At 42.9% G+C, this 13,052-nt stretch overlaps 1 protein-coding gene across 1 annotated transcript; it reads left to right on the forward strand.

Annotated features, from left to right (window-relative positions):
* The first annotated feature begins 802 nt into the window (after positions 1-802).
* On the forward strand, positions 803-5,031 carry LOC110974133 (uncharacterized). Its single transcript, XM_022225512.2, has one exon. It carries the CDS (start codon positions 2,154-2,156, stop codon positions 3,315-3,317), a length of 1,164 nt encoding a protein of 387 aa, XP_022081204.2. The 5' UTR covers positions 803-2,153; the 3' UTR covers positions 3,318-5,031.
* The last annotated feature ends 8,021 nt before the right edge of the window (positions 5,032-13,052 follow it).

Here is a 13,052-nt window from a genome sequence, read left to right on the forward strand (position 1 = left end):
TTTAATAGGATATGATTATAACTGACTGCATTAAGTAGCTATAGCGCTGATACGGTCGCTCGCAACGAAATTTGAAAATTGTGAACCATGTATAGCCCCTCTTATTACGTTTCGCTGGTGCCATGCCAAAGATCTTGTAAAGGTCCTTGGTTCAGAATGGAGGGCATTCTGCTTACGGTTGTTACTCTTGTATAGAAATATTAAGTGCTGATTGTCCGTTAGGGGCCACTGTAAGATTGCACAGCATGATACGAGGGTTCCTGAGATGTCGTCACCTTGCCTCTAATGTCGTCATCCTGTGATAAATGTCCCAGGATCCTAACAAGTCGGATGACACTTCCAGAGCTCCTATTAATACGGAAAGTCGACATTCAAGTTACAGGGTGTCGCATCTTTTACTTTCATGACGTCGTTATTTGGCATATCATCGAAACAAAATAGCTCAGGATGTCGACATCTGAACTTTCAGAGTGTCTTAATCCACAAAAGAAGTCTGGATCTCAGCAAGTCGGATGGCTCTTACAAAGCTCCATACCATATGAACAGATTAGAAGGTATATGAGCTTAACTCTCCCTTTTCCATCTGTCATTCACATGTATTTATAGGCCTAACTCTGAGACATAAATGAAAAACGCAATTAGTAAACGGATGTTGATTTGGGCCGTAGTGGTCTGAACGTAGTGAGTTGTAACACTTCATAGCTATTCCACTTGATCATCTTGCACTTGTAAGCTTACCACCCCCCCCCCAAAGTGCACCACATACACCCGATTTTCAACCTCTCACCCCATGCCGCCATAAAACTCTGTCAGGTGAGTTCTCCGACGGTGGCCGAGGTTACCTTAAGAGTGAAGATACAGTAAAAAAAACTTGGTCGATTTCTAGACCATGGAGGAGGGAAGATCGGCATTCGCCTGGCTACAAAGTCGACACACAAACTGTTTCAAAGCGACCACTAAATGACTCTCAGACCGTGACGCACACACACGTCCAGGTTATTTTTCCTCCAACTTGTATCGCAAACGATCATGCAGTGATGAGGCGAACGTCTGCTATCTCAGCATGTCTCACTTTTTCGAGGAAATAATTACTCCTTCCAATACCAGGTTGGCCAGAAGTCATCAGACCAAACCAGCGGGAGAAAAGTACTCCTTGGACCACATGTTAGTCTAATTGCGATCCATGATTGCAAAAGCAGATCGACAAACCTTTACTTCGACCGCCTGGAACCAATATCCCAACCCTTCATTTCACCAATTTCGACCTGTTGAATCGATCAGGTACCAGCCGGTACGCCGACAGGTTCATTGAGAAAATTTCTCAGGTACCGATATGTGTATGATTTATTGTAATGCTGCAGACCAACGGAGTGGATTGCTAACAATGGAAAGTGGATGCAAGGCAAGCGTACGTGTTCGAATGCTTGGGTCAGTATTTCGATTATTTTGCTTGGAGTACCAACACGCTGTGGCTGGACAAGCGCTCTTAACAACTGTTGCCAGTGTTGACAAGTAGCCCTTACTATGATTTCAACTATTCGTCGAGTCTCAACCTACAAACTTTGTTAGGAACTTAAGTCCTGCGCCTGTGCATGCCGGGCTGTGACCGAGTCCAGGGTCCCCGAGAACTTATCGCCAATTGACAAGGGTATCGTATAATCCTCGTCCCCTTGCCTTGATAAATAACCCGCGTTGGTACCCTCGACCAAGGTACACACATACCCGAAGTGGTCGTTTAAACTGATAAGGTCAACAAATCTGAGCGTGTAAACACTGCAGCGGGATTGCTTCAATTCAGGATCGCGTATAGGACGGAAGAATCAGCGCTTGTCGACTGCTATTGGACGACCGGGGTGTTGTAAGATGTTCCAACGGCATTCCCGTGTTACCCAGAGCTATTTTTAGTCGTTGGTAGCTGACTGATAAGAGGCGCGCTGCCCTGGGATACGGAAAAGTTGGGAACCACTTGACAGAGTATAACCAACCAGCACATCAGCTGTTAACTGCAGTCGGTGTCTTGTCACATCTCGAACCCCGACCGACCAGTCTCCAACGGCAAAGGGGTACCCTCACATTCATCAACGCTCTCATTGTCATTACCGATAGCCTGTTTGCTCGAGTGCCCTTTCTTACTTGTTCGGTAGGCTGCTAATATGGTAGACGTGTACCGCACACGCTCCAGTCTGGAACGGGAGAGTTGGACTCTACAGAGACTCAACTCGGCCGGGGACCTCGAGGAGGAGAGCGACACCAATAGTTCATCCTCCGATGAGGTCTCGTGCATGTCCGATAGCAACAGTTCCCTCAGCCCAAGCGAAGACGAGCTCTTCTTGGAGTATCTCTTCTCGCAGGGACTCGCCGACACCGACATGAGCAGCACAGTCCGTGACGCCCTATTCAATATCCGCGTCGACAACAAACTTGACTTCGACGCTGTTGCGGAGGGCATATATCCCGAGGCCGAACCTGTCTACTACCCACCCCAGCCGACGCCGATCTTCCCGCCCGACCCTTTGATGCATCACAGTTACAACATGGTTGAACCTCCTAAAACCCCGTACAATGATTATTTCAAACCTCCACCGTACGGCATAAACACTGACTCGCAGAACGGAACCTACTCGCAACCCCAGTGGCAGCATTGTCAAGGCGGCATCAACTTCGCCACCTCGGACAGCCAAAGCCAATGCGGTAAGCCACCGGTCATCCAGGATGTGAGGCACTCGCACTCTGCCCCGACGGCTCTTTCGTCGTTCTCGGTCACCACAGGGTTGTCCGTCGGTGAGACGTCCGTCCAGGTTTCAACATCGCCCCCAAATGAGCCGCCGTCTCCTCGAAGCCTCTCCAGTCAGAGGATGGCACTCCTACCTGCGTCTGGTGTGCGCATCACGCACATCCCCGTCAGCAAACCACCCAGAGCAGCCGACACTTCACCCACAGAATCCGGTACCGTTGTCCGCAAGCCGGTCAGGAGTCGAGGGACCGGTAAAGTGGCGGATGAACTCAAGATCCACAAGTGCACGTACGCTAACTGCGGCAAGATGTACTCCAAGAGCTCCCATCTCAAGGCGCACCTGCGTAGACACACGGGGGAGAAGCCCTTTGTGTGCACCTGGGAAGGCTGCAAATGGCGGTTCTCTCGCTCGGACGAGCTGGCCCGTCACAAGCGGTCTCACTCCGGGGTCAAACCGTACCAGTGCACCATCTGCGAGAAGAGGTTTTCCCGCTCGGACCATTTGTCCAAGCACATTAAGGTTCACATGAACGGTGTCACCCGGGGAATGAAAACAGCCAATAACATGATGTGCTCTCGATGAGGCTGTTAGTGCAAACAGAAGACACGGCCTTTTTAGGGGGGGGGTTTCCCTTTTGTCCAAGTGGGCTGCGTATTTTGTATGCTGCATTACATGAAGTTCGGGAAATCTTCGAAGCAACTTTACTTTGCCAGGCTGGACAGCTGTTATTTCTGTTCCTGAGAGGAGAGGTTGAATTGAATTTCTAGTAGTTATTGTCAAGTTGTGTTCATTTACATAAAACATTGTATTCCAACTGGTACGCAAACTCTAAGCTAAGAACTTCAGAAGATGAACTTTCCATCTGTGTATCACAATGCTAGAATTCCGAAAACGTCATCGTGATGTTTTGGGTGCTGGGTACAAAACACCGGGTATTAAGCTTTGAGCAGTTGTATATGTTTTTACGAGGAGAAAGAAAGGTATTAAGTATTTTTGAAAGTCGTTTTTTTTTTGCCGAGTTGTATTTTCCCGTGACAGTGAGTTCACACGAACCAGGCCTTATTATTTGGGGAAGTTGTGTACGATGATAGAAGTAGGACAGCGATCGCTGTGTATTAACACACACGATCCCTTTCAAAGGCTGTTGACTTTCTCGGTTGCTTACATATCCTGAGTTGCTTTAAATATTGACTGAAATACAATGGTCAAATATACGCTCGTCAGTGGCCAAGTAAGCGCTCGTCCAACGTTACCGCTTTTGTATTTTTGGTGTGGTAAATGAACTTAAGGTTTGGCAGAGGAGGACCTAAACCGAGGTTTGTGTGTATATTAAGGCTGCTGCTTCATTCTTATAATTTACAGATCGCGTTTTCTGCGAGAGTAGTTTGTAGAACTTCCGGGCAAGGGATAATTTAGACTTTCCATGGCTGTTTATTCCTCTTTTAAAGTTTCATGTGTAGATAAAATGCTGTAGGAAGTGCAAAACCCAAGCTTGCCTCTACTGAATCTGCTTTTAGTTGGTAGAAGTAGAACGACAGAATCCGTTGTTTCCTCCCTGGGAGACGTCTGTAGATGTTTAGCTAAAAACCTTTTTGTGCATAGTTTTTGCTTTGCCTAAATTATTGTCTGTGCGCCTTTGCTTAAAAAGGCATTTGCTGTTACAAGTAACAGTTTAACGTGGGAAAGTATTCACTGAAAACAATGGTAAAAAGAACAAAAATTACAAGAGTTTGAAAACAGGGAGAAAGTGTGGAGTCATCTGGGAGTTTGTGTTTATAATCCAGATGCAATTTATAGCCAAGTAAAAAAAGAACCGTTCAGCATCTGAAGTCAATGTCCTCTCTGGTAGCACCTCCAAAGAATTCTTTGACTGGCGGGACCCATAAATAAGCAGGAAAATAATGCCGTGGATATAAACGAAGGGGTTATAGGCCCCAATGTCATTGAGGAATGTGCATAGAGCAAGACACGTTGGCCATCTTATAAGTGTCCGTTGCTAAGCTTTAGGGTGGGTGGAGTTGGTTGGGTGGGAGTTCCTTACTGCAGCTGTATTTCGTCCTTTATGTGTTCAATGACAAGCAGAAGGCTTGCTTTGTTTTGGGTTCAGTAAGTCAGAGCTAACTTCACTGTAAGTCGTTTCTACCTCCACATTTTATATCTCCCACCAGTTATCTTTGCTTTTGTAAATTGGATTTTGTATTGTACAATGCGTGGAATTCAATGTGCCGTATAAGATAACACGCCACTTGAGCATATCGTGATAAGAAAATAAAAGGATTTACCACGAGTCACATTATGTAACGTGGATATGAAGTACATGCATGAAGTCTCCATGGAGTGGCCAAATTGGATGTTACTTACGCTGTGGATCCGTTGGCAACGTTTGCGCCTTGTCCTTCAATTCGCTAGTTTGAGAGACAGTATAACTGCTGTATATGCGTACGAACGGTGCAATAGACACCCCGAAATCTCGATGATACTATTAAAATCGCTCTGATACTCTTTGGTGAAAGATAATGATTCAAGCAACAAAACAGTGACGGCAATGCAACAATCGAAGCTGTATAGTATCTCCAAATTTGTTCTTGACGATGGAAAGTGCCTGCTGGTTTTTATTTCTTACCGAAAATACAATATGATTAGATAAGGTTAAAGACTTTTGGGCCAATAGTAAGTTAATAGACTATCATGCTGTTTTAATGATATCCTGGCTCCTAAACACATGTAGCTAGCTGTATATGCTTGTTCCCGCTAAAAGTGAACGTTGTCCGATTTTTTTGTCAAAATCTTATACTTTCCCCGTTTCCAAGTCAGTATAATAGAACGACAAGAAAGAATGATTTTTAAATTGCCTACATGGAGAACTACGTGTTTTGTTGAAAAAATTATACAGTTATACAGTTTATTTCGCTGCAAAATTGCAGTTTTGACTGAACTCCCTTGGCCTATGTTACCTATAGGCCCTTCCATGATAAAGTGTGAACTTCTGAATACTGTAATACTGTATACGTTCAGTAGCAGCTATATAAGAATGATTTCTCCCCTTGGCACGGTTAGGTGATGTAGAAAAATTACCGTCGAGTGTTACTGGCGTATAACGTGAAAAACCATGGTTAGACTAATTTGAATAAAATCTGATACACTGAGTTCTTTAAATTCATGTGAACATAATAATTTGAATTCTCCAGACTTAAGACACAGTTGCTGTACCTCGTGATTCGGGCAAGCTTTCGCTTAGTTGACGCCTTGCACCAACACAGCTGTTTTCTAAGCTGGTGGGTAAGAAGGGCACAAAGGAACCAGTCCATTCCGGAGATGGTGGTCGCTATGCAAAGCTTGCCCTGAATCACGTGGTATAGCATGAGTGCCTTTACTCAGGGGAATTCAAATTACTATGTTTGTGTGCAATTAGATACCGGTAACTCAGTGTACCAGATTAACTCGCAAAAGGCTTATTGGGCTACATTTACAGAATTATATGCGTGCATGTAACCTTTTAATTATCAGAAAGAAACCCATCTAACCCTTTTCAAACGATATCTTGCGTACAGCTCCAGCATACCGTCAACATAACGAGACAACCTGGTCCTTTAATTGCCTCCAAACTATTCAGAAGGAGATTAAGCATTTTTTTCTAGGGGTACGATTAGGCACACAGATTCCACCGTTATCTCTGCGTTCTCGGGTAAGGACCCGTGCAATGTACACGATTGTTTGCAGTTGATATAACGGGAGCTGTGATCTGAACTGTTTCGTTATCGAGCTCGACTTTTGATTGAATATACCGGATTGGGTGGACTAGTCTCGGATCGACTTCGAATGCACTGATAGTGTGCACCTTGAACTTAATGACTTCAGAATATTGCATCACAAACTATAGGCGATTACATATGTCTACCAGTTGCGTCCAAAACAATCACTTTTGTGTGAAGTTATATTGAAATGGAACACAGTCTCATTCTTGTAGATTTCCACTGGTCCTGGGAAGGACTCCAGATACCCCCACTGTATGACCAAGTGACAGGCTTAGAAAGATCTCTCAAGAAGATGCCGATGCAGTTCAAGAAATGGTGAGACAGGAACGCTCAAGTCACTCTTAATTTTTGTCTGAATTAAAGTTAAAGCAAACAATTAAAGTTGCCGCCGGCCGTAGACATAAAGTGCGGGAACACATACGAATGAAACTAACCGTTCCTATCGTGAACAGCTGCTGAATTTCAGAGTTTTTTGCAATTCTTAATTACCCGCGCAATCTTTGCATGAAAAAAATTACGTGCGACAATCAAAATTTCGTATACTCAAACACATAATTCCCGCTCAGAATTTTAATCAGAAAGAGCGTTTACCTTGTAAAGAACATTTTGAACAGTTTCATGCCAAGAGTTGAGGGGGCTTGAAGATTCTCCGGACGTTTGTCGAAAATAGCCGCCACTTTCTGCTCCCCGACGGTAATTGGACCAAAAATGTAGGCCTACGTGCACGTGGTCTCTCATAAAACGGTGCAAAGTAATTTTTTTTTCATATTAGCTGGTCGTCGATGCCCCACATTAGATAACTTTTATTGATTTATTGCGTGTGCCCTGGGATGTTTCACTCACCTGGGAACTTGAAACCATTTCGACAGGGCAAATTTTACAACTTGCATGTTGATCAAACACTCGTGTCTGTTCCAAAGCACAAAGAAAGAACGCGTTCTTTATGGCTCTTATGGTGACTGTATCATGGTAACACTTCAGCTCCAAGATTTTTTCAAGATATGGAAATTTTGATCATCGATTGCAGCACACTTCCCCGCGTAATTATATTCAATTTGTGCGTGCTATATTTCCATTTTGAGAGGAAAATGGAAGATAAAAGCATAGGTTTAAGGGAACCTTCAAATGTTCCGTGGTTCAAACCTCTCTGCCAATCCTCGTATTATCGTTTTGAAGTTGTCAACTCTACTTGAAATTGCGAATTTTCGATGAACGCTTCTGCAAAATTTCGCAAGTCTTATTGTTGCTTAAGAATATGTACATACCGAAAGACAACGAGCAACCTCTTTTTATATAGTAATAAGTTTTTGATGAGAATGGGTGTAAATCCGGGTGATGGGGGTGTGTATATATACACGTAGGACGCGTGCAAGAACCCGCTTGTAACCACCTGTCTTTCTGTTCGCTGATTGGATGCACTTCAGCTCGGGGCGGATACGTCACCTCACTTTTTGACCATGGGAAGGATGGACTATTTCATCATCCAGTCCCGCTTTTTCACGATGAGAAAACAAAATAAGGCGGACTGTGAAGAATTTGTCGGGCATCCCAACACCCAAAATATATTCAATGACATAAAAAAGACAGAACATTTAAAAAAGCCACAGGCCTAAACATGCCGTTCAGGTGTGAGATTTTGCAAAAATGTAAGAAACATTATGCAGATCTGTATCATGCATATCGCCCCTGATAGTGTCATATGGTGTCACAGTTCACCCCCCCCCCTTCAAATTTCCATGGCCGGGCCAGTCGCCTCCCCTCTCATTCCCCATCCTCCATCTCGACGATTTCCTGCACAAATTTACATCACTGTCAATGAGGAACTTCTACAATAAGGGTCACGAAACATGAACATAAACCACTTATACACAACCTTGATAGATAAATAAAATGTGCAAGCTAACAAGTTACGTACAAAGGTAGGCCTAAAGTCTGACATTCTGATCACACCAAAATCTTTTCTTCAAAGTTTTACCAATTTCTCGATAAATTTTCTGGAAGATCTGAACAACTAACTCGCGTGGCGCGACTGCTCCTCTCATTTCCCGGATGAAGAAGCACGCGATTTCCCTCCTTTAAAATGTTACTGCTTATTTTTCGATCACTGCAAAATCTTTTCCCCAAAGGTTTACCAATTTCTCAAGAAAATCTTCTGGAAGATCTGAGCAACAACCTCACGTGGCGTGATTGTTCCCATCATTTCCCGGAAAAAGTGCACGATTTCCCCGTCTAAAATGTCACTGCTTATTCACCCCCCCCACCACCACCACCACACACCATCAAGTTGGAAAATCACTTTTTAAGTGTAGAAAAAAAATCGATTGCGATGACTCAATCTTTCCATGACAAACTGTGAAAATTGTCAGCTAATAAATTCTAGCCATTCTGTGACAACATTGATAACAGCGATGTAGTTTAACACAAGCTCGTTATCATGGAAGTAAATGTAGGCCTATATATTGTTGGATTATTAATGAGATGCATACGACTGTTCAAAGCGATAAACTGATTAGAGACTTGCGTACGCGCAACGTCATCGACAACTCACCAACCACTTAACCCTTTATTGTGAACTCTAGAAAGATTGTAGTCCTACCAGTCAGGATGACAAAGATCACATGACGCATCTTGCCTGATAACAACCACCATTCAGTCTAAATAAAGGCAAGTTTGGACTTGATCCTTCACCCTATAAAGTGGTTTAACCTGACCTAGAGAAAACCATCAAAGAGTCGGGCTGGTTCAAACTATAGGTAGCCTGGGATGACAAAGTGCGACATCAATAAAAGTTCCTGGTCCGTCCTTTTTTTCCTTCAAAAACTTGAAGGTCTGTCTACAGAGAACAGTTGAACGTGACAAATAATATGGCCAGACCCCCATTGCAATGCTTTTGGCCTCTTTCACAAGGATGGCATTAGCAATATTGGCGTTTCCAGCGGTGGGGTCTTTTTATATAAATCGTGAACACTTCATTGGACTTGGACAAATGTGCTATAAGGATGGCCGATATTGTGGTAGCCCTCTTTTGTCGCACTATACAGCTAAACGATACGGACCACATGCTGACCGCTACTCCTGTCTTAAATGTTAAAATTTCCTCGGCTTTCAAGTCAATATCAATGGTCCTAAATTATTCAAATTTAATGTTCGGTAAATGTGTACGGAAAATTTGGGAACCAAGGAGAATGGTCGGCATATACGAATGTACAGTGTGAGCGGTTTTTGTTATCGTTTTATAATACTTTGTAGGCCTATTTTAGGGACCGTTTTCGGAATTCTTTTCAGGAGTGACGTCATAGTTACATCTGGTGGTTTCTGTTGGTCGCCAAGCTAGCAATTGCAGCCGTATGCTAGTACCTTCACTCAAGCGATGAGAGTTACCTCCTGCCTCCACTATAGGCCCAAACATGACTGCCTTGTAAAAAGCACCGATAAAGCCAAGTTCGATCGGCGACGGCTAATTAAGTCAACCATCGGTCGATTAGACTTGGGACCCCGAATGTTTTTTGTGCACTGATTTACCAAGTAGAGTACACGAGGGATCAATAAATGGTCGCTGAACGAACTTTTGCACCATTTGAATTCACTTTAGGGAGTGAGGCCTACCGTCAATCGAGAAGAAAACGAGGCTATAAAGCTCGAGCTGTCTGCGGTGTTACCTCCATTTCTGTCAATTTGCGCAATTATCCAGTCGCTTGTATGTGTGTATACGCAAGATGATCCTTAGAGGTCAAGTGCTTATATGTTGTGCTCATTTAACCTTTGCGCATTGGGGATATACAAGTTGCGTTCACGTGTGCCTGAGTTAAGGTGGCTTTTGACATCTTGCTCTTCAAAGATAATCCACTGCTCCCCGATAGCACATCGCGTGACTTTCAGGTCATTGGAAAGGGATGTAAAGGACGCAGTTTTGAAGGTCGTCTACTTTTGCGAATCTGTGCTGTGGGTTTTTGCTCATCGCGTAAGCGGTCTTCACTTAGGGAACTCTAACTGGAGGTCACAATTCTTAAAATCATCATAACCTTGCCAAGGAGGATACTGAGTTTTGGAATGCTTCGGGACGCTGATCGAAGGAAAATCAGCATGGCAAATTAATTGGAAGAAACTTATGGAAATTCGGGACGGTATAAAGACATTTATATGCCACATGCAAAACCAGAATTTAAAAAAGCATTTAATACCACATGTTGCCAAACAGTTATTATCTTTCTGTTACCTTCGCAGCAATCTTTTATTATTAATCCTACTAAATAAAAGTTTAACCGGACAAAACGTTTAACGGGCTGGCTCAGACGAGCGCGCCGGTGCGTCAGATGGAAACATAAGGGACCGCGTTGATAGTTTACTGTACCAGCTTGTTCCGGGGAGGGGGGGAGATTTGAAATCGATGTTAGAAGTCCGACGGCCAACCAGTTTTTCAACTGTATCTTGCATTTCTGCTGTGGTACAATGCCCGTGGACAAGCGTTACGCGCGCGTTACGTTCCTCTTCTCCCAATGGGGTGACGTGATTTGCCAAATGCGCATGCGCGTGAGCCTGCGCAGGTCCTTCTCCGTTTGTCTCTCCAGATTTGTCCACAGAGGAAGTTTTGTAACCCACGCGTATAGACTGACCCCGCAATCAAGAACTTGCTCATGACTGTTCCACAGTGTTTGGTTTGGGATGGGGGAAGGGGAGGTCAGTCTTGTATTTTGTGGCGTTTGAGAAAAATCCCTCTCGAGCAGTCCCGGACTCCTCTTGATTTCATACCCGGTTTGCCAGATTGCGAAATGTTAGCAAGTGTTGTATTGATAAAACCCACTTGACTTATCGTGTCAAGTGGTACAGATAGCCGTTGTATCTACAATTTCTGCTTGCCACAAGCTCTCGAGTTAGTTTTAAAGGTCAGACATATATTTGAGAAGAAACACCAAAACTGAGTTGAGTTTTCATGTTGTTTTAAAAGGGATTCGAGCTGAGAGATGTTACGATTCGTTGTTCGAAGCTACCGATTGCATAAATTATCGAGTAGGCCGATAAAAATGTGGACATATCGTTTTTTAGCTTTGATGTTACCGTTTACCTCAAGGTCAACCAAATATAGAACATGCAAATGAATATTCTTTAGATTCGCAAGTAAATGAAAATCTGTCGTTTTTGACGTAATTACAAACAACCACATAAGTAAATAAGGACGAGTGTTACGAACCAAACCTTAACTTTTGTACTTTGGAATTTTTGTTCCCTCAGATTTCGATTTTATCGATATACAGGCATGAAGCCAGAGTTTTGTTTTATGAATCTTGATTTTACATTTATTATTCCTTTAACGCTTCGATGTTGTCCTTTTACAGTCTCCCCATGTTGTTGTTTATTTGTATAACCCGTTGCATTTACACCCCCTTTGGACGCTACTAGTATACTGAGCCAATGGATTTTTCATCTTGCAGTCGTATCCAGTTATCCCCATCAGTCGCTAAAATTGCTTTGGGATAAGTCTTACGACTAAAAATAACAAGGAACGTACAGCTCCGTAAATAATTTCATTGTATATGCCTACCATCACTAAGAGGTTCTTTGGACCTGACATCGACAGTTTGCACGGCGACGCTAATCAACTTCGCATTAAGCTCAAAGAGCGTCTCTCTTCAGACGATTTTGTAATGTTGCCAAAGCTCCAAAGTTCCGTATTTATCTGATAGGAAAGGTAATATAGAGACAAGCAAATGCCATTTAATGTTCGCATAAAAGTGCCGTCTTGAACCAAGGGGACCTTTTAAGTGTAATTAAAGGTAAAGTACTCTGGAAAAGTAATAAACAGAGAAAATAATTAGTAGGGCCTATAAATCAGTTATACGAAAAGAATGCACTGTGTGCGAGATTCTTTTAATCATTATTTAGTAATATGTTACCTGAGTATTTATTTCATCACTTTGAATTAAGGTGACCAGACATGATCAAAGTCGGTGTTCTGTGAGTTAGAGGGGTAATTTTAACCTGGTCGTGAAAATCTTTGTTACAGTCAATATGATGTATTGATAACATTCATAATATTGATAAACGGAAAAACTCATGAAAAGTTATAGGCCTATATCAGAAAATGAATAAGAATGAAAAGAGGTTGGCATAAGTTTTAGTCATTATGATGGGATTGTCCAAAGAACTGACCCTGATTTCCGACCGTGGACTGTCACTTTTTGTTTCAATATGTCATTTATAACTTATTCATGCAAAAGTTCAAAGGAAAGTCCAAAGGTCAAACTAAAAAGTTGTTATTCTAGCTGGTACAATTGTTTTGTGTGTATATTTTTTTGTCTCTCCAGCTCCAGATGTTCAGAACTTCATTTTTTTTCACTGTAGTATTAATTTTTTTTTTTTTACTCTGAGAAGGAAATGGCACCTGAGAATTTGATCGGTCGTTATGACGTTATGAATGCTGAACAAGTCTGCTTTCCCCCAGTGATTCTTAACTTAATAGATTTGGGTTGAAAGAAAAACGTTCCCCAATCTGTGCCACTAGAAAATTCACATATTCACTCAGGTTCAGTCAATCGGAAGCGCAGTCAACCATCACGGAGCAACT

This window comes from Acanthaster planci, linkage group LG04, assembly GCF_054643075.1.
Source record: "Acanthaster planci isolate LZ-2023a linkage group LG04, COTS_SCS, whole genome shotgun sequence".
Lineage (NCBI taxonomy): Eukaryota > Metazoa > Echinodermata > Asteroidea > Valvatida > Acanthasteridae > Acanthaster > Acanthaster planci.

Bases quoted from the DNA above. Each gene is read 5' to 3' on its own strand.
- LOC110974133 (XM_022225512.2), top strand. From the start codon at position 2,154: ATGGTAGACGTGTACCGCACACGCTCCAGTCTGGAACGGGAGAGTTGG.